Source organism: Nicotiana tomentosiformis, chromosome 4 (genome assembly GCF_000390325.3).
Source record: "Nicotiana tomentosiformis chromosome 4, ASM39032v3, whole genome shotgun sequence".
NCBI classification, from domain to species: Eukaryota; Viridiplantae; Streptophyta; class Magnoliopsida; order Solanales; family Solanaceae; genus Nicotiana; species Nicotiana tomentosiformis.
Window position 1 is genome coordinate 44,344,199 of NC_090815.1, and position 27,529 is coordinate 44,371,727.

Genomic DNA, 27,529 nt, shown 5'->3' on the forward strand with positions numbered 1-27,529 from the left:
ATCATGTATATCGGTCGTGTGTAGTGACTATTAGGGATTGGAGACCATAATTGATCTCTTATTGCTTAGTATGGTTGATTTCGACGTGATCTTGGGTATGGATTGGTTGTCTCCATATCATGCTATTCTGGATTGTCACGCTAAGACCGTGACATTGGCGATGTCGGGGTTGCCAAGGATCGAGTGGAGAGGTTCTCTAGATTATGTTCCCAGCAGGGTGATTTCTTATTTGAAGGCCCAACGGATGGTTGGGAAGGGGTGTTTGTCTTATTTGGCCTTTGTGAGGGATGTTAGTGCTGATACTCCTACTATTGATTCAGTTCCGGTGGTACGAGATTTTTCGGATGTATTTCCTGCAGACCTGCCGGGTATGCCACCTGACAGGGATATTGACTTGGTGTCGGCACTCAGCCCATTTCTATTCCTTCGTATCGTATGGCACCAGCGGAGTTGAAGGAATTGAAAGAGCTGCTTCAGGAACTTCTTAATGAGGGGTTTATTAGTCCTAGTATGTCACCTTGGGGTTCACCGGTTCTATTTGTGAAGAAAAATGATGGTACTATGCAGATGTGCATCGACTATAGGCAATTGAACAAAGTTACAATCAAGAACAAGTACCTTTTGCCGCGCATTAATGATCTATTTGACCAGCTTCAGGGAGCGAGGGTGTTCTCTAAGATTGATTTGAGGTCTGGGTATCACCAGTTGAAGATTCGGGACTTGGATATTCTACCGACGGCATTCAGGACCTTTTCTATGGTCACTATGAGTTCCTTGTGATGTATTTTGAGCTGACCAACTCCCCAGCAGCATTCATGCATCTGATGAACTGTATATTTCAGCCATATCTTGACTCGTTTGTCATAGTATTCATTGATGATATCATGGTGTACTCACATAGCCAGGATGAGCATGGCCAGAACTTGAGGATTGTATTACAGCGGCTGAGGGAGGAGAAACTTTATGCCAAGTTCTTCAAATGTGAGTTTTGGCTTAGTTCGGTGGCATTCTTAGGGCACGTGGTGTCCAGTGAGGGGATTAAGGTGGATCCAAAGAAGACAAAGGTGGTTCAGAGTTGGCCCATACCGTCCTCAGCTACTGAGATTCAGAGCTTTCTCGGCTTGGCCGGTTATTATCATCTTTTCGTGGAGAGTTTCTCGTCTATTGTAGCGTCTTTGACCAAATTGACCCAGAAGGGTTCTCCATTCAGGTGGTCGGATGAGTGTGAGGAGAGATTTCATAAGCTCATGACTGCCTTGACCAAAGCTCCAGTTCTAGTTTTGCCCTTAGCTTCCTGCTCTTATACAGTATAATGTGATGCTTCTCAGATTGGTATTGGGTGTGTCTTGATGTAGGAGGGTGGAGTGATTGCTTATCTCTACGGTGTGTCTTGTGAGGTATTTATGAATCATCGGAGTCTCCAACACTTGTTCAAACAAAAGTATCTAAATTTGAGACAGCGGAGATGGTTGGAGCTGCTAATGGACTATGATATCACCATTCTGTATCATCCTGGGAAGGCCAATATGGTGGCCGATGCCTTGAGTAGAAAGGAGGTAAGTATGGGTAGCCTTGCATTTATTCTTGTTGGTGAGAGACCGTTTGTAATCGATGTTCAGGCCTTGGCCAATTAGTTCGTGAGATTAGATGTTTCGGAGCCCAGCCAAGTTGTAGCTTGTGTGGTTTCTCGGTCTTCCTTATATGATCGCATCAGAGACTGCTAGGATGATGATACCCATTTGCTCATCCTTAAAGACAGGGTTCAACACAGTGATGCCAAGGATGTTACTATTGGGGATGATAGGGTGTTGAGGATGCAGGGTCGGATCTGTATGCCTAATGTAGATGGGCTATGTGAGTTAATTCTTAAGGAGGCCCACAATTCGCGGTAATCCATCCATCCGGGTGCCGCGAAGAAGTACCAGGACTCTAGGCAGCACTATTGGTGGAGGATAATGAAGAAGGATATAGTGGGGTTTATAGCTCGGTGCCTAAACTATCAGCAGGTGAAGTATGAGCATCAGAGACCGGGCGGATTTCTTCAGAGGCTTGAGATACCGGAGTGGAAGTGGGAGCGTATCACCATGGATTTTGTAGTTGGGCTCCCACAGACTTAGAGTAAGTTTGATGCAATTTGGGTGATTATTGATTGGCTGACCAAGTCCACGCACTTTATTCAAGTTAGGACTACTTATTCTTCGGAGCAGTTGGCTGAGATATACATCCGCAAGATTATTCGCCTTCAGGTGTGCCAGTGTCCATCATTTCAAATCGGTGCACGCAATTTACATCACAGTTTTGGAGAGCAGTGCAGCGAGAGTTGGGCACCCAAGTTGAGTTGAGTACAACATTTCACCCTCAGACGGACTAACAATCTGAGCGCACTATTCAGATATTGGAGGATATGCTACGTGCTTGTGTCATAGATTTCGGGGGTTCTTGGGATCAGTTCCTGTTGCTCGCAGAGTTTGCCTACAACAACAGCTACCAATCAATCATCCAGATTGCTCCGTATGAGGCTTTGTATAGGTCTCCGGTGGGTTGGTTTGAGCCGGGTGAGGCTAGGCTATTGGGTACTGACTTGGTTCAGGATGCTTTGGACAAGGTTAAATTGATTCAGGATCAGCTTTGCACGGCGCAATCTAGACAGAAGAGTTATGCCGATCGGAAGGTTCGTGATGTTGCTTACATGGTTGGGGAGAAGGTACTGCTCATGGTTTTACCCATGAATTGGGTTATCAGGTTCGGAAAGAATGGCAAGTTAAGCCCTCGGCATATTGGGCCGTTTGAGGTGCTTTAGAGGATTGGAGAGGTTGCTTACAAGCTTGCCTTACTACCTAGTCTATCGAGTGTGCATCCAATATTTCATGTTTCTATGATCCGAAAGTATGTCGGCGATCCGTCTTATGTTTTGGATTTCAGCACAGTTCAGTTGGATGGTGATTTGACATATGATGTGGAGCCGGTGGCCATTTTGGATCGGCAGATTCAAAAGTTGAGGTCAAAAGGCATAACTTCAGTGAAGGTGTAGTGGAGAGGCCAGCTAGTTGAGGAGGCTACATGGGAGACCGAGCAGGAGATGCGGAGCAGATATCCACGTTTATTCGAGACTCTAGGTCATGTTCGAGGACGAACGTTTGTTTAAGAGGGGGAGGATGTAACGACCCGGACGGTCGTTTTGAGAGATGTAGCCTTGTTCCCCCATTTACTGCTCCTTCCATGCTTAATAGTTGCTATGTGGCTTGTGGGGGCAGTTCGTTCGGGTCCGAAGAGGTTTCGGAATGAATTGAGACACTTAATCTCAAGGTTGGAAGCTTAAGTTAAAAAGGTTGTCCGGATGTTGACTTGTGTGAAAATGGCTCCGGAATGGAGTTTTGATGGTTCTGTTAGCTCCGTTGGGTGTTTTTGGACTTAGGAGCGTGTCCGGATAGTGATTTGGAGGTTCGTAGTTGAAATAGGCTTGAAATGGCGACAATTGAAAATTTAGAAGTTTGACCGAGGTTGACTTTGTGGTTACCGGGCTCGGATTGGTGTTACAGGAGTTAGAGTAGGTCCATTGTGTCATTTGTGACTTGTGTGCAAAATTTAAGATCAATCGGATGTGATTTGATAGGTTTCGGCATCGAATGTAGAAGTTAGAAGTTTAAAAGTTTATTAGGCTTGAATCGATGCACGATTCATGATTTTAGCGTTATTTGATGTGATTTGAAGACTCGACTAAGTTCATATCATGTTTTAAGACTTGTTGGTATATTTGGTTGAGGTCCCGGGGGCCTCGGGTGGAGTTCGGATGGTTAACGGATCAAAAATTAGCTTAAGTGTTATGCTGGTGCTTCAGGTCTGGTGTCATCGCAACTGCAGTAGGTTTAGTCGTAGGTGCGGAGCCGCAGAAGCGGCTAAGCTTGCGCAGCTGTGAAGAGGAGGAAGGTCTCTAGGGGTCGCAGGCGCGGAAGAGGTTCCGCAGATGCGGATGCGCATCTGCATAAGGTCGACCGCAGAAGCGGATTTGGATAGGCAGCAGATGCGTCGCAAAAGCGAAGGAAGGTTCGCAGATGCGGTCCCGCAGGTACGAGAGTTCGCTAGTTAAGTGGGTTTCTCATAAGCATGGATTTCTCCGCAAAAGCGGATGCGCAGGTGCGAGCCCCACGCTTTGCAGGTGTGGAAATGCCTGGGCAGTATTAAATTCGAGGGTTTCCGAGATTCTATCATTTTTGGACTTTGCAAACTTGGTCTAAGGCGATTTTTGAGAGGGATTTCGAAGGGATTCTTGAGGTAAGTCTCTTGTGGTTATTTTAATTCAATAATTATGTTTCCCCATTGAATTTTACACTTAGTTTGTGTATTTTTGAGGTGTAATTTTGGGAGTTTGAAGCTAGGAATTTTGAGAGTTTAATTTGGCAATTTGAGTGACAATTTAGTGTCGGAATTTGGTAAGTTTGGTATGGTTTGACTCGTGGTTGAATGGGCTTCCAGATTTTTTTAACTTTTATTGGATTCCGAGACGTGGGCTCGGGGGCCGGCTTTTGAGTGAATTTTTGACTTTTGATTAAGAACTTAGTATTTTCATATGGAATTGATTCCTATAGCTTGAGTTGATTGTATCAAATTGTTTATGGTTAGATTCGAGGCGTTCGGAGGCCGATTCGCGAGGCAAAGGCTTGCTAGCGGAGTGATTCGATTTGCTTGAGGTAAGTATCGTATTTAAACTCGGTTGTGGCACCAGTTTCCTGAATTGTTGTGACTGCCACGTGCTTTTGGGTACGTACATGCGTGGGAATGATTCCCATGTGCGGCACCGGGATTGTATATTCATGTTTGGGTTGTGCTCGGGCTCTTATAAGCCCAGAAATGACTGTTGAGCTTCAAGCTTTGGTATCTAGCATGTTGTATCAGTTTATGTGATCTAGTTGAGCTATGATGAGACTACTTAGAGGTTTAATCCCTGAACGAACTTAATAAATGCTTTTCATTGTTGAAATTGCCGGTTTGGACTACGATAGCACACATTGCACATACCTGCACTTTAGCATGTTATTTACACTAGTCTAGGGACATGAGAATCATATTTCATTTATCTTATACAGGTATACTTGCTTTATTGCTTCTATATGATATTTTGGACTGGGATTGCGGCTATGCCGGGTGAATTATGTTATTGGAACGTGAGTTGTCTGTGCAGCACGTGAGTTGTCCTTGCGGATCCATATATTGATATTATTAACACGTGATTTGTCCGTGAGGATCCATATATTGATATTATTGACACGTGATTTGTCCGTGTCGCACGTGAGTTATCCGTGCAGGTTCTATGGTTAGCACGTGAATTGTTCGTGCAACACGTAAGTTGTCCGAGCAGTGTGTGGAACTTGTATTTTCTTAATCATTTATCTGATTTACTTGTAACTTTCCTCTGCATGCTATAATATTGTTGGGCAGGGTATTTGAGAAATAGTGCACATGCACTCACGGGTGTTCTTCTCACGAAGCCTTATGAGTTAGCATTAAATTTTATGTTGTGCTGGCCTAAAAGGATAGGATTGCACTGATTTAACTAGTGACCTCAGCGAATTAAGCTTTTCTTACCTTGCCTTGTTTATTTGCGATACTTATTGAGTTGGTTGTACTCACATTACACAATGCACCTCGTGTGTAGATCCAGGCATTTCCAGACACGGCGGTTGTTGATCGTGAAGTCTTACCTGTTCGGAGATCATAAAGGTAGTTGTTTGAGCGTCTGCCGACCCTGACTCTCCTTTCCCCTATATTTCAGTCTTATTTATTTAGCCCTACTTCCTAGACAGTGTATCAGACTATGTCATTATATGTAGATGCTCATTTACTCGGTGACACCCAGGTTTTGAGGATTTTTTGTATTTAGTTGTGATGTTTCATCTGATTTTATGAAATTTTTATTGATTTAAACCTGTTTCTAGCATGTTTTGCTTTTAAAAATGTCGGAATATGTGAGTTGTCGGCTTGCTTAGTATAATAATAGGCGCCATTACTATGTGTCAATTTTTGGGTCGTGAAACCCCATCTTCCAGAGCCGGACTCTTGCTGGTTATAAATGTTAATCCCCTTCTACCTCTGGAAGAATCTCCTTTCCTATTCCTATTTCGTTATTTCCTCTCTTATTCTCCCTCTTTATCTGCTTCTTACATTGTTTTCTTCACTTCATGTTGAGTCTTCATCTCTCTTCTTTGCTGAATATTTACTCTGACCCCTGACATTTCCTTAGTACTGATCACAACCTTCTTATAGTCGCAATTGACAAACTTTTAACTTAATTCAAGAACCCCCATTTTCTTTATTTCATTCTCCTCTCACTTAAGTCAAAAAGCCACAAGTAAAAGCGTCAGGGTTAAAGAAGGAAGTATGGAGGTTGCAAGAGTTTATGAAGGTTCTAACGTGAATAGCCACAACGGCTTTATACTTCCAAATGAAATTTTTCCTCCACCTTCTAAAGTTCTTGATTCTCTCTGGATTTCCAATTCCTCCCCCACTTTTCATGGTAATATTCTTCTCTACCCTGCTAAAAATGTAGAGTAGTATTTATTTATTTATTTTTACTTTTTCTTGTATGTTTATAGTTCGTGACTTTTATTTTTGGTTGGATGGTGTGTTGACCCTTTGATGATTATTAGATTATAGCCTATGGTCATTTGATTCGTTATAAGTTCAGATTTATGACCTTGGTATCTACCTTCTTGTGGTCCTCTCTGTTTTTATCCAGAAAGAGATCGAATTTTGGTCCAAGTTTGTCTTTTTTGGTGTTTGTTAATAATTCAGTATTTTGAAATAGGATATTTAGCAGTCAAGCAGAGGAAATAGACACATTATGGTTCAATTCATTAGAATAAAACACATATATTTTTGTGAATTTGAAAATGAACCAAGATTTAATACATTTGTGAACTTATTCTTCCTTGGTTGCTCTGTTTCAGGCTCTGTTTCCATGGTTAATTTCAACGATACCCGAGGAAAAAAGACTAAAGAGAGGTCATTCTTCCCTTCACTTGACAAGGAAGAAAATAGCAACGAGGATTATCAAGTATCCTTTCACCAACCCGAAAAGAAAAGCCGACTCTTGCCAAAACAAGTTCAGTTTCTTGCGAAAAGTTTTGAGGTAGAAAACAAGCTTGAACCAGAGAGAAAAATCCAATTGGCTAAAGAAATTGGATTGCAGCCTCGGCAGGTTGCTATTTGGTTTCAAAACCGGCGAGCCCGGTACAAGAGTAAACAACTTGAGAAGGATTATGATGTGCTAAAAGCTAGTTTTGATAAACTCAAGGATGAATATGATAGCCTCTTCAAAGAGAATGAGAACTTGAGAAATGAGGTACTTTATACCTCCTATCATTCAACATTATTCAAGTATTTCAAGATAATTTAATTTTTAGGCGGTCGTTGAGGAACGTCGAGAATTATAAATTTTTTTTTTTGGACGAATCGGAGCAACTCATTCATCGTGATAGCAACGTCATTTTGTCACTTACTATACCCATCGCGCATTTAAGTTGTCTGCCAAGGATTCTACCCGCCGCTCGATAGAACTTGTGTTGAGAATTGTAGTTAAAAGTCCTGATTAGTATTAGAAGTATCTCTAATCTTACTCATATTTTTCCTTTTTTGTTCAATAGGTTCATTTGCTTAAAGAAAAGTTGTTCGACAGAGTGAATGGGGAGCAAAATTCAGAACAAAAGGAACCCATTAGTCCACTTAATACAGAAGCTCAGAATTCTACTACAAATATGCAGAATTTAACAATGATGGTCTGCAAACAAGAAGATGCAAGTTCAGCAAAAAGTGATATTCTTGATTCAGACAGCCCATGTTATGCTGACGAGAATTATACTTCTTTTTTGGAGCCTACTGATTCTTCACATGTATTTGAAACAGAAACATCGAATTTTTCTCAAGAAGATGACAGCCTATGCTGGAGTCTGTTGCCCTCATTATGCTTCCCAAAGCTTGAAGATGACCTACCAGTAAATTCTTGCAATTTGAGTTTCCAAATTGAGGATCAATCTTGGTTCTGCCATTATTAATTTTCTTGTTCAACATTGGCTCGATTATAAGGGGTTAAAATCCTTTGTTATTCCCTTTCTACTTTTTAAACTTCTGCAATAACAATAATAATACTAATCTGTATATAGATTCATTAGGAGTTTAGGACGAGATGTAAGATCTTTGTTTCTTCCAAAATGTTCTAATTGGCCCTTTCTTTAGCTCAAAAACAAATGGTACTATTGAGGTGAATTCAGTTTATTTTGAAGTTAAAACAACCAAAGTAGGATCATTTGGTCTTATTCAGTGAACTTGTACTGTCATGAATCCCCTTCTGGCATATATACACAACCAAAAAGAACAGGGGGATTACCTATGTGCTGCTTCTGAGAACTAGGAGTGCTCATGAAAAAACAAAAATTCCAACCAAATCGAAATCCGAATTAAACCATACAAAAAATCGATAATATTTTGGTTTAATTTGGTTTTGATTTTGAATTTTAAAAAGAGCAATTTATGCAAATACCCATTGAGCTTAAAATAATGTCTTTCCTACCCATTTGAATACTATTTACAATATATACATACCCAAATAAACCAAATTACTCCTACCTACCCACCCATCACCCATTTGGCTTAGGCTAGTTTGATTTGACTTGACTTGGATTGGCTTGAATTTGCTTTGCTTGGCTTGAATTGGCTTTGTTTGGCTTCATTTAGTAGCTCAGTTTGACTTCATTTGGTTGACTTTGACTGGGTATTAAAAAATAATGGATAGGGGTAAACTACATGGGCAGGGGCAGGTAAATAGTTCCCTGAGTATTTGCCAAAGATCCCCTTTTAAAAATCGACCAAATTTAGTTTGGTTTTGGTTTAAATAAAGAATAACCGAAAAAAATTGAACCAAACCGAAAAGACTCATCGCAAACATTAAACCTAAAATAAACGTACTGACACGACTAATATTTAATCCTAATTGATTATTACTCTGGTTATACATTCTGCCTTATCGGTCTACACAAATTTCAAGAGATTGTAGATCTTGTGACACAACTTTCTTCCATATAATTTTAGGTTTGTTTCATCCCGTATTCTTTTAACAGCTTCACTTATTATGGTTTTACACCATTTCAAACGACCATCTCTTGTTGTAAAAGGCCAAATGACCAAAAATAAATAAATAAATGCCACAATGCATATTCAAGAGAAAAAGAGAGTATGGAGGTTGAAATGTTAAAATGAGGAGGAAGAAACGGGGCGATACCCTCTTACTAAATCGAGTTTTTAAAATGATTTGATGAGTTTGGCTTTTGTTAAACTTTGTAAAATTGGATGTTGAGACACACTCCATCGTCTTAAATTTTTTATTAAGGGAATCAAGGATTATTTTTTAAAACATGAACATCTTGATGATGCATTGTTTGTTACATGTCTAATTCTAGTTTCCCTTATAAACATATTTTAATAGCTATAATCTTCCTGGAAACTACTACAATTTGTTTTTTACAAATAGACTTCGTCACTTCTAGCACGTAGCCTTTAAGGAACAAATGAAATGAATTATATATACTCCGAATGAACTAATCTTGTTTAACGTATTTTAAGTTAAATAAAGCTTTGGAACCTTACCAAACACTAGCCTGTAGCCACAAGTTTTTGAAGGAATCAAGTATTCCTATTGTTGCCAATGATTAAGAGACAAGTCTAAGATAATGATAATTACATTTAAGATACGACCACTACTAATCATGCTCTTTTTCCACTCTCTCGTTGACTTAAAAAAAAGAGAGAGAATTCATGTATGTTTAGAAAAGTTTAAGCTTGGGCAAAGTAAATCATGTTCCAATTGAGCATTTATAGTACTTAAAATTTATTCCTATTAGACACTTTTTTGATAACCAACAAAAACTTAAAGAGTGTAATGCGCTCGGCAATGATGCAATAAAATAACCAATTAAGCGAAGACATTTGATATTTGAATCAAAAATAATAATTAAAAAATAAATTATGAGGAAAAAAAATATTTTTAAGCAACCAAAAAGAAAAAAGTAAATAACCTAATTCTAAATCCCACCCCCACCCATCCAAAACCCCATTTCTTCGGCTAAACCCATCATCACCCTCCCCGCTATCGACTTCACACCCATTTTTCTTTTGGTTTTTAGATTTAATTAATTTTTACTTTTAGATTTAACGGATTTTTTTTATTTTTAATCTAATATTTTCTGGAAGAAGAGAGATAAACGAGAAAGAAAGAGTAGAGTGGTTGGTCTCCATTTTTTTCTAGCGAACAAGGTGGTGCTATTTAGATTCAAAGAAAAAAGGAGAAGATGGCGGGGACAGTGATGGTTGATTCTTTCCTTAGTAAGAAAACCAGATATGGCAGCTAATGGTGTCAACAACACACAAAATTGAAGCGCGCGTTGATCGGGAAGAATTGTCCTGGTGTGATGACTCAATCAGCAAGACCTGCAACGAAGGGGACGAGACAACCCCGGTTCATGAAGGACAGTATCCTCAACATATGCGGGGCCCAACTCCCGACAATGCTGGGACGAACACGTTGTGGAAAGGGTTAAACTCTTGAAAGAATAGCAAAGAATGATCATGGACCACCTCTCAAGGCAGGATCGTGTAATGACGGAATTGAAGCAGGCGTTATCAGGCGCTTCCAACAACGCCAATGGTGGGGCCCCGGTTCATCCCAACGCCCCCGCAATTCAGACAGCACAAAGAACCGATAACAAGACCCCCAAGGGATGAGGTCTGCTAATAACAACTTAACTGACCCTTTCAAAAACGAGCTCGTGAGATTCATTAGAGAGATGAAATGAGCGAATGGATCAGAACGCGAAAGAGTGTCATGCTTGGATAGACCGGATTTGGGGCGCGCCGCCAGTGTTGAAGGGCCTGGATTCAAAAAAGTACACACAGTTACCGTTTAAACCAAGTGTGGTACCCGAGTTGATCCCAAAGAGGTTTAAAATTCCGGATATACCAAAGTATGATGAGACTTTAGATACGTAGGAGCTCATCACGACCTACACCACGACAGTGAAAGGAAACGATTTAGCTTAGCATGAGATCGAGTCGGTCTTGTTAAAAAAAATTGGCAAAACACTTACAAAGGGGGCCCTAACATGGTATTCCCTCTTACCTGAGCATTAAATTGATTCTTTTGATATGCTTGCAGATTCGTTCATTAAGGCCCATCCTGGAGCAAGAAAGGTTCAAGCCAGGAAGGCGGACATATTTAGAATTTCGTAGGGCAAATCCGAGCTACTACAAGAGTTTGTGATCCGGTTCCAGAAAGAAAGGATGCTGCTACCAACGGTTCGAGATTAGTGGGCAGTAGAGGCATTCACGAAGGGTCTAAACCCACTAAGTTCTGATGCCTCCGAAAAACTGAAGGAGAGCTTGCTCGAGTTTCAAACAACCACATGGGCAGATGTCCATGACCTCTATGAGTCAAAAATAAGTATAGAAGACGATCATCTTGGATTATCGGTATCGACCAAGGGATGGAGTCGAGATAAAAATCAGGACAGGTTTAAGAATGACTTTGATGCAAATCGGCGATCCTCTAGAGATTGCTTTCTACTGTACGAGAGGACCGATGGGCATAGCAACAAAGGTTTTTAGTTATTGGATAGGATTTCTCCCGAGAGAAGAGTCGATCATGACCGGAGCAACAGGTCATTGCAGGAGAAAGAGGTACCAGGGGCCCGAGATTCTGCATATCCCTTGTTATCAGATTAAAACTTTAACATCAACCTGGTAGAGTTAGTATCGGCAAAACATCAAAGAAGCGCGGTTCTCGAAACCCATCCGATCAAACCCTAGCTAGAGGGATCGCAGTTTATGGTGTGAATACCATGGGACTCATGGCCATAGAACTGGGGACTGCCGACATCTTCATGAAGAGGTGGCGACATTGTTGAAAAATGGCCATCTTAGGGAACTTTTAAGCGACCGAGCCAAGAACACATATGGCCGAAGCCAGGACAATACGGAGACTTCGAAGATACTAGAAGGATCACCCTGGTTGACTATCAAAATGATCTTCGGAGGAAATGAAGCCAATGGTGTAACCTTTTCAATAGTGAAGAAAACAAAGATATCGGTGACTCACAACAAGAGACTCTGAGAAATAGCAGAAAACGGTATCACCTTCACGAAGGAGCACGCTAACAGACTTCTTCTGCCACACAATGACGCTTTGGTAATCTCTCTCAATGTTTTAGATTTCAAAATTAAGCTTGTTTTGGTTGATCCAGGAAGTTCAGGCAACATCATCTAATGTAGAGTTCTGAAGCAAGCAAAATTGACGGGGAACATTATTCCGGCGACAAAACACCTAGATGGCTTCATCTTGACAAGTGTGACAACGCGAGGAGATATTTTACTGTCCACACACACTGAAGGAATAACAAAGACCACCATATTCGAAGTAGTAGATGGTGATATGGTTTACAATGTAATTCTCGGAAGGTCGTGGATACATGAGATGAAGGTTGTAGCCTCACCATATCACTAGTTGTTGAAATTTCCAATGCCGGAAAGAATCGAGCAAATAAGAGGAGTCTAACTGGCAGCAAGGGAGATGAACACGGTAACTGTTTCTAGCAGCAAGGGGAGAGAGTCCAACAAATAGCAATTACAGGAACCGGTGTCTTCTCCCTTTCCGAATGACGAAGATAAAAGCGAGGAGTCATCGACGTGACCAAGTCGACCACGAAATAACCTGAGCAAGTGGCATTGTTCGAAGAAATATTGGAAAGGAAGTTTCATTTGGGAAAATGATTAAATCCCGAGCTCAGGTTGGAATTTATAAATTTTCTTAAAGATAATGTTAACTACTTTGCATAGTCGCACTCGGATATGACAAGTATCCCATTAGAGGTAGCAGTTCACAAGCTAAGTATGGATCCAAACATCCCACCGGTAAGGTAAAAGAAACACCCGATAGCAGAGGTCCGAAACAGATTTGTTAAAGAAGAGGTAACCTGGTTACTCAATATCGGTTCGATTCGGGAGGTAAAGTATCCAAAATGGTAAGCCAACGTAGTTGTAGTGCCCAAAAAGAATAACAAATTTAAAATGTGCATATACTATAAGGATTTAAACAAGGCGTGCTCTAAAGACTCATTCCCGTTGTCGAACATTAATCAAATAATTGATGCTACGGCCGGACACGAACTAATAAGTTTTCTCGATGCTTAATCCGGGTACAAGTAGATCAAGATGAGCCCAGAGGATCAGGAAAATACCTCTTTCATAACAAACTTTGGCACATATTGCTATAATGTGATGCCTTTTGGGCTTAAGAACACCGAAGCCACTTATCAGAGGTTCGTTAATAAAATATTTGAGAATTAGATAGGCAACACAATTGAAGTATGCATTGATGACATGTTAGTCAAGTCTTTGAAGGCAGGGATCATTTGAAACATATTCAAGAAACTTTTGATATTCTGAGGAAGCATAACCTGAAACTCAACCTGGAGAAATGCGCATTCGGTGTTAGTTCTGGTAAGTTCTTGGGGTTAGTGGTCTCGCAAAGAGGGAAAGAGGCAAATCTCAATAAAATCAAAGTTATCGAGGACATCTTGGACCAATTGACGAGTGTGAATGAAGTACAGCGACTGACCGAAAGGTTGGCATCTCTAAGCAGGTTCATCTCAAGATCCTCAGAAAAGTGCCATCATTTCTTTTCACTTCTGAAAAAGAAGAACGATTCTATATGGACTCCAAAATGCCAACAGGTACTAAAAGACCTTAAAGTTACCTGTCCAGCTTCCCATTATTGTCAAAACCGTGGGAAGGCGAACAATTGTTAATATATCTAGTAGTCTCAAAAGTAGCGATAAGTGCCATTTTGGTTCGAGAGGAAGAAGATACGTAATTTTCTATTTATCACGTTAATAAAATACTGGCGGGTGTAGAGACTCGTTATCCGCACCTCAAAAAGCAGACCTTAGCACTCATAGTTTCCTCTCGAAAGCTTAGGACTTATTTTCAGTGCCACCCCGTAGCCATTGTGATAACCTTTCCCTTAAGGAATGTCCTCCACAAGCCTGAGTTGTTAGGCCATTTGGCTAAATGAAAAGTTGAAATTAGCGAATTCGACATTGAGTATAAAACCAGAATTGCAATCAAGTCACATGTTTCGGCCAACTTTGTGGTCGACTTTAGTCCCGGGTTAATGCCCTTGGCTGCTAAGGAAGCAGTGCTGGTATCGGAAATGGCATCGAGAGTTTGGACCCTATTTAGGGGTGGAGCCTCCAATATGAAAGGGTCCGGTCTTGGGGTAGTTTTAATCACGCCCTCGGGGGAGATCCTAAGTCAGACCATTAAAAATGTTCCGTTAACTAACAATGAAGCCGAGTATGAGGCTTTGGTTGCAGGACTTGTATTTTAAAATACAACACTAAAATTGATAACCAACAATAGATAACAGGAAGAAGAAAGGAATAACTCGTTGTTGAATCTTCCTCCTTGCTCCTAGTGTATTCTTGCCTCCAAAGGTGTTGTGTAACCCGAAAGTGGTGTCTCCTCCTTCTAAAATTGTGTAAAAATCATGTTTAGTGTGTATTTATATGACCTATGTAGGGTGGAGGACCGTCCAATACAATCCAATATCAGATATGAGAGATGGAATCTGCGCCTGCCTTCGGGCGTCGCGCGCCCATGGACGCAGACTCAGCTTTTGCAATGTTTCAGTTTGCGAAGCGATCCGTGCCTGCGCTTCACTTCGCTGTTTTGTGCCTCAGTTTTCTCCTTTTTCGCGTCCGTTTTTGTGCCACGCACGAGATTGGATGAGCTCCCAATTCTTTCCATATCTTCCTTTTTGTGTCAAATTGTCATTTTTTGATCATTTATCATCTATATTCACTCATACACATAAGAAACGCATAATGGGCATATTTCACTTGAAAAACCACGTAATCTCGACTCACACAAGAATTAATATGCAAATATACTCAAAAATATGTACTTTTCATCATTTATCATTACCCCACACTTAAACTCTTGTTCGCCCTCGAGCAACGTAAAATTAAGCACGTCGGCAAGTAACACATTTTAAAACATACCCAAGCATCCTACCAATGATAATGGTTTATATCAATGCTTAGAACCTATCATAAGCACTATTTATACTTTTCGTCAAGGTTTAAAATGATGCCTAGACTATTTAAGATATTTGTATGACTCTTTCTAACATCCTAGCCTCAAAAGATGACTCCAGTATATTTCTCTTTGTGACTCGCTTCTTGTGCCAACTAAAGATACGAGTTCCTTACCAATCTGTTGTAAAACATGTGCCATCACCAACAAAACAAAGAGAGTAATCAGTCCGCACACTCAAATATGAATTCAAATATAATTTAAGAAAACAATTCACTCATTCTCGCAAAGAAACTTATGTGCCCCCATAAATTGGTATTTTCAGCTAGTGGCTCTCTCAATACACACATGCACCTTTTAGCCTTTTTATGGTTCCACTCAAAAACTACCCTAATCTCTTTTCCTTCTCTTCTTGCGACTTAAGTGCTTTCGGAGGTAAAGGTTGAACAAGATTTAAGTAAGAACAAAAGGGATTCTTCTTGTAATGTGGATACCAAAGAAAAGGTATACAGACTCAAATGGGCTAACAAAGGATAATTTTATCACTGGTAGGCAAGTAGCTCAGAGGTCAATCAAAGAAAAGCCTATATCATTTTCTAGACTCGCAAAGCTTACTTATTTCTCTTCAACTCATATACAGGGTAAGTTCTAGACTAGCAAGGGATGACACAAAGTACAATCAAATATCTCACCTCACACAATGCACATGACTTCTCACGACGGCTCAGACTCGAATCAAGTTAAGACAACTAAGCATAGTCATAAAATAATTCAATCAGAGAGGATGTACATAATAGGAGTCAAAAGATGAGCCTAAGTGTCAAAATAAATCACATATACTCTCAAGGCATATAGTCACAAGAATCAAGAAGAAAGTACCCAGTACAAATGCTCCAGCTGTTGATACCCAATTTTGCCATCATATTTTTATTAAATAGTATATATATACTTTTAAAATATCATTTTGCATCATTACTTAATTTAAAAGAGTTACACAAGTATTTTCTATATTATTTCATAATTTGTAAAGCTTTAAAAATGATTTTCTTGCATTTAAGTCACTTGAATATGCATTAATTACCACTTTAAAATATTTTGTAATGATTTAATCATCCAAATCTATTATTTTCATGCACATATAAGTTTCATAATATTTTTACTTCATTTCATATCATTATATTGGTATTTTAAAGCTATTTACAATATTTGGTAATAATAGCCTATATGCTATGCATAATTACAATTATTATATTATTCATGCTAAAATAGCATTTATATATTTTTTATAATGTTAAGTTATTATTTTCAATCATTTTATTGCATAAGTAATATTTTATTATTTACTAATTATTTGATTTAAACAATTTTGTGTATTTAAAATATAGCCCAAGTTATATCAATTTTTCGGACCGAAGATGAAGAAAATGAGTCCAATCTCTTCTTTGATCTACCAATGGAACTAGTCAGATGCAGTGTGAGTGACACTCATTCCTCAGTGACAACAGCATTTGTTTTTGATAAGGAGCCAAAAGGGGTCCTGAAGAACACCACAGCAAAAATAACTGATAGAAAATCCGATGAGTCGAGACGCCATGTTCGGTTTTCTACATCGTCCCCTGACTCTGACTCGCCCAAATCCTGCGTAACTCCTCGCCTTCACAAGGCGAGGGAAGATTTCAATGCCTTCCTAGAAGCCCAATGTGCATGATCGATTAGTGGCGGATTCAACCATAGGTTTTGCAGTCGGCAAAATTCAGTGTTTCAAGGCCGAACCTTATATATATTTGCGAAAAACATATAAAGGTAGAGTTAGATATGCATTTCAGAATTCACAATGTTTAGATTCTGAATCCGCCACGGTGCATGACCATGAACTTAAATACACAAACCTAGATCATGTATTGTGTATGCATAAAACATTTTCCCCTTTCTTGAGAAGAGTCAAAAGGAGCATCTTTCTATTGTATCATGTAGGTATACAATGAAGCTTTATCTTCTTGAGAAGATCCTACTATGTTTAGCTTGGTGAAATGGAGAGAGAAATGATACTAACAGCATTTGTAATATGATTCTTATTACGGAGTATAAGCTATCAGATCATGATGCGATAATGGAAGACTCAACATTAATGAAATTAAAGAACAACGTCTATATCGACAATTTATAAGCGAAATTCCTACCATGAAAAATACTTATTTATACCCGTTGATTATATCAAATCAATAAATACATGACATGTGTCTTTACATGTATATAATTACGCATTTTCATGTCATTTTAATGACTTAATCATAATAAACTATACTTATAATTTAGTGTGAACATAGAGTGTGCATTGTTTTTGCCTTCGAAATCGTACCATCGGCCCTAGGACAAAAAAATGAATTTATCAACTAACTCAGAATACTAGCAAAATCAACCAGAAATTCTTTTACATATCAGCAACAAGTCTGCAAAAATTTGGACTCCAAAAGACAACTACATAATAGATGAGAGAAGAATTAATCCAAACAGCCGCGGAGCAACTGGAATGTGACTCACCTCAAAAGGCACTATTGCTGAGGATCCTTGCTGGTACTAAAAGTATGTACTGCACTCTTTTTTCCTTCGACCAGTTTTTGTCCCTATCGAGTTTTTCTAGCAAGGTTTTTAACGAGGCAGCAACGTAAAGCATACTACGAAAAGAGGATCGCCGGCAAAGACAAGACATTTTAATATCAAGGTACTAAAATTCTCACACCGATGGGACCGACAAGTACGAGCTCGCGTGGTAAACAACCTGTGGATGGTTAAATAATCTTTGGCCCGATGGCAAGCCTCACCTTTCATAATTCAAAAAGATTATTTACCCATTCACAAGTTGTCTCCACCGATGAAGCAGTAGTATAAATATAAGACTTCCACTGTTCGAACCCTCATACTTAGCATTCGAACACTGGGGGGAATGTATGATACGACACAAAAAATATCACGAAAATCAAGGACTGTTAGAACCGGGATCGAGAATATCTCATCAGGGGCCGAGGACTGCATGATCAAACCCATAAAAATAAGTTGTACAAGTTAGCCACATGTATGAGCAACTTTATTTACTTGAGCAAATGAATGCCTATGTACTTTTAAAGATAATGGGAATACAATAAAGTCCTTTTATTTTTATCTTATTTCTTTGTTCAAATGATGAGTTATTTTTATCGGTTGAGGATTGCCCAACCTTTCCTGATGTCTTGGTGAGATTTCTTTCCTTCCTCACCTATCGCAGTTGTTTTTCTATCTCGGGTTTGTATGGTAGCACTTCCTTCGCAGAAGTTCTAGTCATGCACCACTCTGAACCTGTAACCTGCGCACAGTCAAAGAACACCAAACGTAAAAAGGGAAAAAAAAATAAAAAAAAAATCTTGAATGAGCACTACAAACTATTTCAAACACTATTGATTGTCAATCCCCGACAACGGTGCCAAAATTTGACGAGCCCAAAACACCCCTTAAATTATGCTCGCTAGTCAAAGATAGTATAGTATAATATCGTATCCATAGGGATTGGAGTTAAACAGTATTTTCGTAGTTTCTACCTTGATTTATATTCAGGAGAATCAATAATTGAGATTTATATGATTAATAACTACAATTAACTAAGAGTCCAAAGTTATTGACTAATGACTATCGAAACAAAAAAATAATCAAAGAAGGTTATCAATGGGAGAAGATAGGATTTTGATAGGATATATGCAAGATAATTATTTGGGATCTAACTCTAGATAATTCATTTCTAATGTTCAAGTGAGTCTGTCTAATTCACTCAATTATCAGTTCAAACGTTAAGCAAAACTCCTCTCTCGATTAAGTCTTAACCTCACAAGATGAACCAATTTAAGCACGTGAAGATATGCAAGATTGCGTAGTGGATTGGTCTTTAGGAGAACCTCTCTCGATTATCCTCCTAACTAAGTTTAATCAATGATTCAACTAGTCTCTTTCGATTACTAAGAAAAAATACTGAACTCAACCAACAATATAATGCAAAGATATCACAAGTTATAATCCACAACAATTAAATCATCCAAAATAATTCAATACATAAAACTAGAGTTATAATCCACAAACAAATATCAATACACCAAATCCATCAAACCCTAAAGGGGAACTACTCCATAGATATGGAGCAATTAATCACAAATATGTTTAAAGTAAAGGAAAACATAAATCGATCCAAACTCGGGTCTTGAGTGAGGATTGAATGATGAACTCCTTGTGCTTTTGCTTCTCTAACTCCTCCTTAGCCTCCTTAGGTTTCCAATATGTCAAAAGTTCAGGAAATAATATTTTTTTTTATATATTTATACTAAGTAGAGTCAGTCCCAAACGAAAATACCTTCTCCTAGCCGAAATAGGAAAATTACTCTGTAAAAAGCACAGGCGCGCCGCATGGGGCGACGCGCCATGCGGGGCATTAGTGGAAAAATCCAGAGAGTTGGTTCTGACAGGCAGCAGAGAAATGCACAAGAGAGGCACCGCACGCGCTGCGGCAAAGGGGATTTCTTAGAGTACGAATATTTCTTGCGTTTTGACGTCCAGACTTGGTCCTCGACCCCCGAACACAATCCCGGCTTAATCCCTTGGGCTTTTACTCAGACTTCAAAGCTCCAAATTACTCAAATTCATTCCATAACATCTATAAAGCTTGGAATCACTCCTACAAGGCATAAAACACATAATAAGTGCAAAACACTATCAATTAAAGCTCAAACACAAGTAAAATGCAGTAAATTAGAGTGCAATAAGCAACTAAAATACGAGATTATAGCCTACCATCAATCCTAGGATCTTATTTCCCTAGGCAGAGCTATAAATAGCGGGGTTAACAGCCATTGTAAGGGCATGAAACATTCTGCACACTAAAGCTATATTTTTTACTATTTTGCTCTCAATTTAACAACTTTATCACCACTTCATCATTTTTCTTGCTTCTACTCTCGGAAAGGCTGAGTTCAGAACTAGGCTTATTATATTCTTTAATTTCACTTATTAAATCGTAATTTTAATCTTATTTCTTTTTATTTGTATATCAAATCAATTCGCTTGTCTACAAACTACGTTACAAATTTAACTGTACCGTTTTACTGGTAAATAGAAGAAGGTGAGGTGGCTGAATAAAGAATATAAAGAAGAAGGGTGAATGGTGGTGGTGATGGCGGCAGCGACAGATACGGTGGTGGATGGCGGAGAAGTTGTGGCAAAGGAAGAATGAAGAAGAAAGATTTGTTTTTTAAAACAAAAAAAGTTGCTGAAAAAATACCTCTCGCATGCCGGGTGTAGTGATATTTATCTTAAAGTGTATATATTTATATGTGTATTGCCTCATGTTTTACTCGTGTTTTGTAGATTTCAGATGTAAAATATATTGATTTATGTTAATTCGTGGTATCTTTATATATAGGAATCATCCGAAAGCAATTGGGGGCGAAAGATGCAAGATTAGAGCCAAAACGGAGGAAAAATGAGAAATGTGGAATTTCAGCGCCACAGGCAGCGCCCCGATGTGGCGCCGTGGACATAATCTTCAGCAAGCCAGTGCTAGGGCCAGTGCCCCATGCTGCCCTAGACGCTGGTGACGGAAATTTATCCAATTTTGCCCGAGACAATGTTATTTCGGCCCTAGACCTACCCAACGCGTATAAAAGCATGACTAAGCCTATTTTGAGATGGGAGAAGCCACTTTGAAGGAAAAATACACACGAGGAACATCCGGGAGCGAGGATATCTCAGTTTTCTTCATCTTTTCTTAGTATTTTTAATTATCCAACACTTATGAAATTGTTTGATATTATCATGAGTGGCTAAAACCCATAGTTCTGGGGTTGTGATTTAGCCATGAATATTGTTATTTAACGTTGACTTAATCTTAATAATAATTCACCAATATATGGTTGTTTCTTCAACTCTGTAATTAATTGCTTAATTTTCTGGCCAGTAATTAGGTTCTATTTACTATCTATACTATGCTTGGAAAAGCCATGTTTAGATTAGAGAAGAATTGAAGAGAGCACGATCTTAAATCTTGGGAGAGGGAGGGATTTGTGGTTAGGATGGGAATATACCTAGTCACCGTGATTAATTAAATATCATAATCTTAATGTATTCTTAATATATTGATTTCATAGGAATATAGGCGTTAATCAATTTTGAATAGGCGAGTAGTACTTAGGGAGAAGGCTACGAGAGCAATTATTCGATTAATTAGCAACCATGAGTGAATTGTATGAAAGGGAGAGTTAACTAGAACACAATAGGATTGGTGAATCGATCACAAGCCTGGAATATTTGTCTCTATTGAATACACAACACCCATTTTGCTGCTTGATAATTTAGTTACAAGTTAGAATTATTGTTTAGTATAATCACACTTTTGAACTCGGATTGGCTCGACTAGATAACAATCTTGGTGAATTTAATGGGTAGTTAATACAAGTCTCTGTGGGTTCGATACTCGACTTATCATCTTATTACTTGTACGACCACGTATACTTGTGTGTGCGTTTTGGAGCAACAAGTTTTTGGCATTGTTGCCGGGGACTTGAATATTGACTACTTTCTAGTTTTAGCTATAATTGTTTATTTCGTCAAGTATAATGTTCCTTCATTGTTGCTCTGCTCTTAGGAACCTTTATTGAATGCGAAGAGTCAGAAGCCAGGACAGACTTAAAGGCCTTGACCCCGAACTTGAGAGAACATTTCATAGGAGGTTGCGGGAAGCAAGGGACACAAATAATCTTTAGGCACTCATTCAATTTTCTCTGAACATGGCAGAGGAGCAACATATGGCAGTTCAGGAGGTGGCGATGCCCAGCATTGCTAATATCACCTTCAGCATTGTGAAGCCCAGAATTACTGGGCACTTTGAGCTAAAATAGAGTATGATCCAGCTACTTCATGCGAATGGGCAGTTTATGGGTCTTCCACACGAGGATCCACAACAACATATCCTGAACTTCTTGGATATTAGTGATACTTACATCACTAACGAAGTCACTCCAGACTATGTAAGGCTCACACTTTTTCCATTCTCTCTGTTGGGCGAAGCAAAGCGATGGTTGAAGGTAGAACCAGCTAATTCTATTACATCATGGAATGATCTAGCAAGAAAATTTTTGGCAAGGTTCTTCCTTTCAGGTAAAACTACAAAGATCAGAAGTGAGATAGTCGCCTTCAAACAGAAAGCGGGGGAGTCTTTATACTCAACTTAGGAGAGGTTCAAGGGGCTGCTCAGAGACTGTCCTCATCACAATCAGACAAATGAAGTGTTAGCTCACACTTTCATAGAAGGGCTACATCCAGAGACAAAGATTGTGGTAGATGTTGCAGCTTGAGGTCAAGTGTTGGAGAAAAGCTTTGATGATATATATGCGTTATTGAACAAATTCTCCAAAAGCAATCCTAATTGGCAAGGAGAGATGGGCAAACACACAGTGCAAAAATCTGTAGAGGTTCTCGAGTTAGATGTCGTCTCTGCATTATTAGCGCAGATTTCCATATTGATCAATCAAGTCAATCAGATGACCTTGGTTATTAAGAAGCAATAAGCACAGCTAGTGCAACATGTTCAATTGTTTTGTGAAGTATGCGGAGAGGGTCATACGAGCGACTTATGCCTAGTTAATCCAGAGTTTGTCTGTTTTGTGGGTAATGCAAATAGGGGCCAGACAAACCAGTATGGGAACACTTACAATCCTAATTGGAGGAACCACCTAAACTTCTCTTGGGGTGGAAACCAAGGTGCTCAAAATCAGTACAAGCCACAAGCACCTCAACAACAATATAGACCACCTCAGGCTGAACAACATGCAAACTCGACGAGTTACCTTGAGGAAGTGATGAAGAAATTTATGGCTGACCAGCAGGCCTAAACAACAGAGATGATGAAGAAAGTAATGGCTGACCACCAGGCCCAAGCAAAAACAATGAGAAATTTGGTGCGACAAATGGGACAACTTTCCAGTGCCCAAAATATTTGACCAGTTGGAGCTCTTCCAAGAGACACTGAGGCTAATCCTAAGGCATCTATTAATATTGTGTCATTGAGGAATGGGCGACAGTTAGAAGAAGTCCAGTCGAAAAAGAGAAAAAAAGTGACCTGTAATGAGAAGCCGGCCACCATAGAGGCAGAATTAGAAAAATTAAATGAGTCAGAGAAGCCAGCTGAAGAGGCGGTGGCTAAGCAACCCCCACCATTAGTTGCGAGGACACCACCTCTGTTCCCTCAAAGATTGCAGAAAGTGAAGGATAATGCCACGTATAAAAAGTTTTTTGATATTTTGAAGCAGGTGCAAATCAATATTCCACTGGTAGACATCCTGCAAGAAGTGCCCAAATATGTTAAATACATTAAGGACATAGTGGCAAATAAAATGAGGTTGACCGAATTCGAGACTGTGGCACTCACTGAGAAATGTAGCTCAAGAATTTGAAGCAAGCTACCTCAGAAATTGAAGGATCTAGGTAGTTTCACTATCCAAATCTCGATTGGTAAGTATGCAGTCGGGCGAGCATTGTGTGATCTTGGAGCGGGCATCAATTTGATGCCGCTATCTGTGTTCAGACAGTTGGGGTTGGGTGAGCCGCGCCCAACAACGGTAATCTTACAGTTGGCTAATCGCTCTCTTGCTCATTCTGAAGGAGTGATTGTAGATGTGTTTGTTCAAGTGGGTTTTTTCATATTCCCTGCTGATTTCATTATCTTGGACTACGAGCCTGATCAGGATGTCCCATTTATTTTGGAGCGTCCATTCTTAGCCACGGGCCGAGCTATTATTGATGTATGTGAAGGAAAGATGACGATGAGAGTAAGTGATCGAGTAGAGGTATTCAATGTGTATAAAGCACTCAGATTGCCAGTCCACTACGAAGAGCTATCCATGATTGTTGTGGTGGAAAGCGATGCTACGTCATTGGTGCCTTATATGAACCCCATAGATCCTCTTGAACGAGCTTTGATTGGGGATGAAGAAGACAATGAAGACGAGATGATGGGAGAAATTGAGCAAGTACTTGACATGTCTTGAAGTTATGTCCATGGGTTTGGGAGATTTGAGGAGTTGGACAGGCCTGTCACTCTGACCCCTCCTAAGCCATCTATTGAAGAAGCTCCAAGGCTAGAACTTAAGCCCCTTCCAGCGCATCTGCATTATACTTATTTGGGGAATTCTGAGACATTAGCAGTGATTATCTCATCCAGCTTGACTAATGTACAAGAAGAAAAATTGCTCGGAGTACTTCGTGAGCATAAAAAGGCTACGAGAGCAATTGTTCGATTAATTAGCAACCATGAGTGAATTGTATAAAAGGGAGAGTTAACTAGAACACAATAGGATTGGTGAATCGATCACAAGCCTGGAATATTTGTCTCTATTGAATACACAGCAACCATTTTGCTACTTGATAATTTAGTTACTAGTTAGAATTATTATTTAGTATAATCACACTTTTGAACTCGGATTGGCTCGACTAGATAACAATCTTGGTGAATTTAGTGGGTAGTTAATATAAGTCTCTGTGGGTTTGACACTCGACTTATCATCTTATTACTTGTACGACCATGCCATGTCAACAAAAAGTGGCTAATAGGAATACATTTTAAGTCTTATAAGTGTTCAATTGGAACATGAACGTAAAGTGGCACAGAAGAAAATCCGGACAAGTATAGAAGGCTGCGTATGACTTTGGCCTATAAACTTCCTAATCTCCATTTACAGTACAATTGTTCAGTTAGGGTAAGATATGCATTTCACCAGCAAATGCAAATGCATCGCTATTTTTTACTTGAACTGTACTGTGGATGTCCTAAATGAATTACTAAAGTATACATCATATTAAGTATTTATTTAGGATTTAAGTTATATACACAAATAATATTTAAAAAGATTATATACTATCAGTATAAGTTACTACTCTATTTACTAAGTTACCATATCATCGGTCTTTATAGAAAGAATTAGTTATTGTTATAGGTTAATTTTACCTGATGGTGTATAAATAATTTTCACACCAATGCTGATGTTGTGAAGATTATTCCTAACTGAAAAGCTTGGATTCAACTTAGATTACAATATGGATGGATTCAGTGGCAGATATAGTTTAATTGCGGATCAATTAATATTTTAATATAGAATATAAATATATATGCAAAGAATTATTAAAATTTTAAAAATATTCTAATTTGAGAACATATTTTGGAAGTGTAATAACTTCAAAATAACAACACTTTCAACACATGACCCACTTGCATTAGAGATTTGAAAACCAGTTTTATATTTTCGAGAAGTTGTTGTTGGTATCCAAATTTGTGTACCAAGTCACAAGCTCGCCAAGCAATGAATCTTAGCTAGTTCATCAAGCTGGTCTCTTTTTAATGCTGAAGTAAGGAGGCTTGCAAGAACTACAAGAGCCTACTGCTTAATTAGTGATTCCTAATGAAGAAAAGCTTTTCTCTTTTTCTTTTTCCGCCTTATAATATTATTTAAACCATGAAATTTCGCCTTCGATTTTCGTTTGCGTTCCAAGAACTTCTAGACCATGTGAAAATTACCCCTATAGCCCCTCAAAATTTTAATAGCCCATATTTTTCCTTACTTATACGAAATGGCTCTTCGGCCCAAACATATTACATCTAATAGCCCGAAATATCTATTTTGTATATTTTTTGTATAGTGACAGTCTATTTTGTATAGTGACAGTCTATTTTGTATAATGACAGTCTATTTTGTATATATTTAGTATAGTGACAGTCTATTTTGTATATATTTTGTATAATGACAGTCTAGTGTATATAAATTATATAGTGACAGTCTATTTAATATATTTTTGTATAGTGACAGTCTATTTTATATAGTGACATTCTATTGTATATAAATTGTATAGTGACAGTCTATTTTAATATATTTTTTATATAGTGACAGTCTATTTAGTATATACATTGCATAAAATTTATATATAGAGTATATCGTGCATCTTGCAATGTATCCATAATATATCATTAATGTATCCCGAGCGCTTTTGTGTATCCAAAGTGTATAGGTTGTTCTACAATGTATAAATTTAGTATATATAAAGTGTATCGTGCATTTTACTACGCAGTGATGTAATAAAATGTATATATGAAAGATTTTCTAGAATTTAATATTGTGTTAAAAATTACAATAATGATAGTTATTGACAATTTATATCTATTATATAGTATTTATTTGAATGTGCATTTACGTTCTTTGTACATAAAGGGGTATTTGATTTAAAGAGTGAAGAACATATTACTGTGTATTAAATAAATAAATCTAGAACATATCTTTCTAGATATTGGGTACCCTCCCATTCTATCAATTTTATACACGCAACTCACAATTTTCCAATTTAAAATATTAATACCTATATAAGGTGGTACTATAATCACCATTCCTTCCGCATAGAAGTAAAGGGCAAGAAAATTATAGTAAAATATTTTCTTGAAGAAACCAATTGATATATATAGAAGATTGTAGCAGGTGTAGACATGCCTACTACTTGAGCAATAGTTAGTTTTCGGTGTATAAAACGTCGGCTAGTGGCTGCTAAATTTATTTTTGGCTAGTGAATGTTAAAAGTTTGGCCCGAGCGACCAATAATGATAAAAACAATTTGTTGTAAGTTGTTCTAACATACAATAATAACTATACAATAATACGTATGTCTCAGTTCCAAACAACATTGAAACCAACTACCAAAAATTTTAACATATACAATAGCAAAAAAGTTAGAGCAATAGGAAAAGGAGTGGGTGAGTTTTGGCCCTTTACGTACAACTTTTATAACCTCAAATCCTAAATATAGAACATATCAAACCTATAATGTTTTTCAAGAAAGAAACTAACTACAATTTCGTATCCCCTTCGTAGCATTGGATCTCTCCTTCATTTCTGGACCAAGAATTACATTTGAAAAAATCTTTTATTCTTGGTAGCTTGAATTTGACTTCTTAGAAACTTGATAAAAGAATTCTATTATTCTTAAATTATTCAATTATTATCTGAAACATACCAAAAATAGAATGGTGTCAAATATTTTGGGGCATTGACGGATCTACATTACTAGGTATGGATGCATATTAACTCATTAACTTTTGCCCGGATCCTATATTTATATTAAAAGATATATTAAATGTATAAAAATATTTAGCTTGTAATTCAGTTCATTAATCCAATTAATATCATATTGTAGGAATTTAAGATTGTAGGAACCATAAACTTCAAAATCATGCCTCTTTTTTCGGGTGTTTCAAAATACAAAAGTGTTACATTAAAAGTACGAAAACTATTAACAAAATGTCGTTCGTCTTTTTTATTCTTTTAAAATAGAATTCAAACTAGAC

General features: G+C 38.3%; 2 protein-coding genes across 2 annotated transcripts; both read left to right on the top strand.

Moving 5' to 3' along the window:
* Nucleotides 1-6,095: 6,095 nt before the first annotated feature.
* Nucleotides 6,096-8,259, top strand: LOC104090808 (homeobox-leucine zipper protein ATHB-54-like). Its single transcript, XM_009595989.4, has 3 exons — nucleotides 6,096-6,511; nucleotides 6,945-7,339; nucleotides 7,641-8,259. Exons 1-3 carry the CDS (start codon nucleotides 6,376-6,378, stop codon nucleotides 8,046-8,048), a joined length of 939 nt encoding a protein of 312 aa, XP_009594284.1. The 5' UTR covers nucleotides 6,096-6,375; the 3' UTR covers nucleotides 8,049-8,259.
* Nucleotides 8,260-23,711: 15,452 nt separating this feature from the next.
* LOC138909588 (uncharacterized) lies at nucleotides 23,712-24,194 on the top strand. Its single transcript, XM_070200795.1, has one exon. The coding sequence runs from the start codon at nucleotides 23,712-23,714 to the stop codon at nucleotides 24,192-24,194; it is 483 nt and encodes a 160-aa protein (XP_070056896.1).
* The last annotated feature ends 3,335 nt before the right edge of the window (nucleotides 24,195-27,529 follow it).

What these genes read in the sequence shown, in the direction of transcription:
- LOC138909588 (XM_070200795.1), top strand. Translation starts at nt 23,712, where the DNA reads ATGCCGCTATCTGTGTTCAGACAGTTGGGGTTGGGTGAGCCGCGCCCA.
- LOC104090808 (XM_009595989.4), top strand. Translation starts at nt 6,376, where the DNA reads ATGGAGGTTGCAAGAGTTTATGAAGGTTCTAACGTGAATAGCCACAAC. An exon ending in TTCCTCCCCCACTTTTCATG is followed by an intron (nt 6,512 to 6,944) that starts GTAATATTCTTC and finishes GCTCTGTTTCAG; the next exon opens with GCTCTGTTTCCATGGTTAAT. An exon ending in ATGAGAACTTGAGAAATGAG is followed by an intron (nt 7,340 to 7,640) that starts GTACTTTATACC and finishes TTTGTTCAATAG; the next exon opens with GTTCATTTGCTTAAAGAAAA.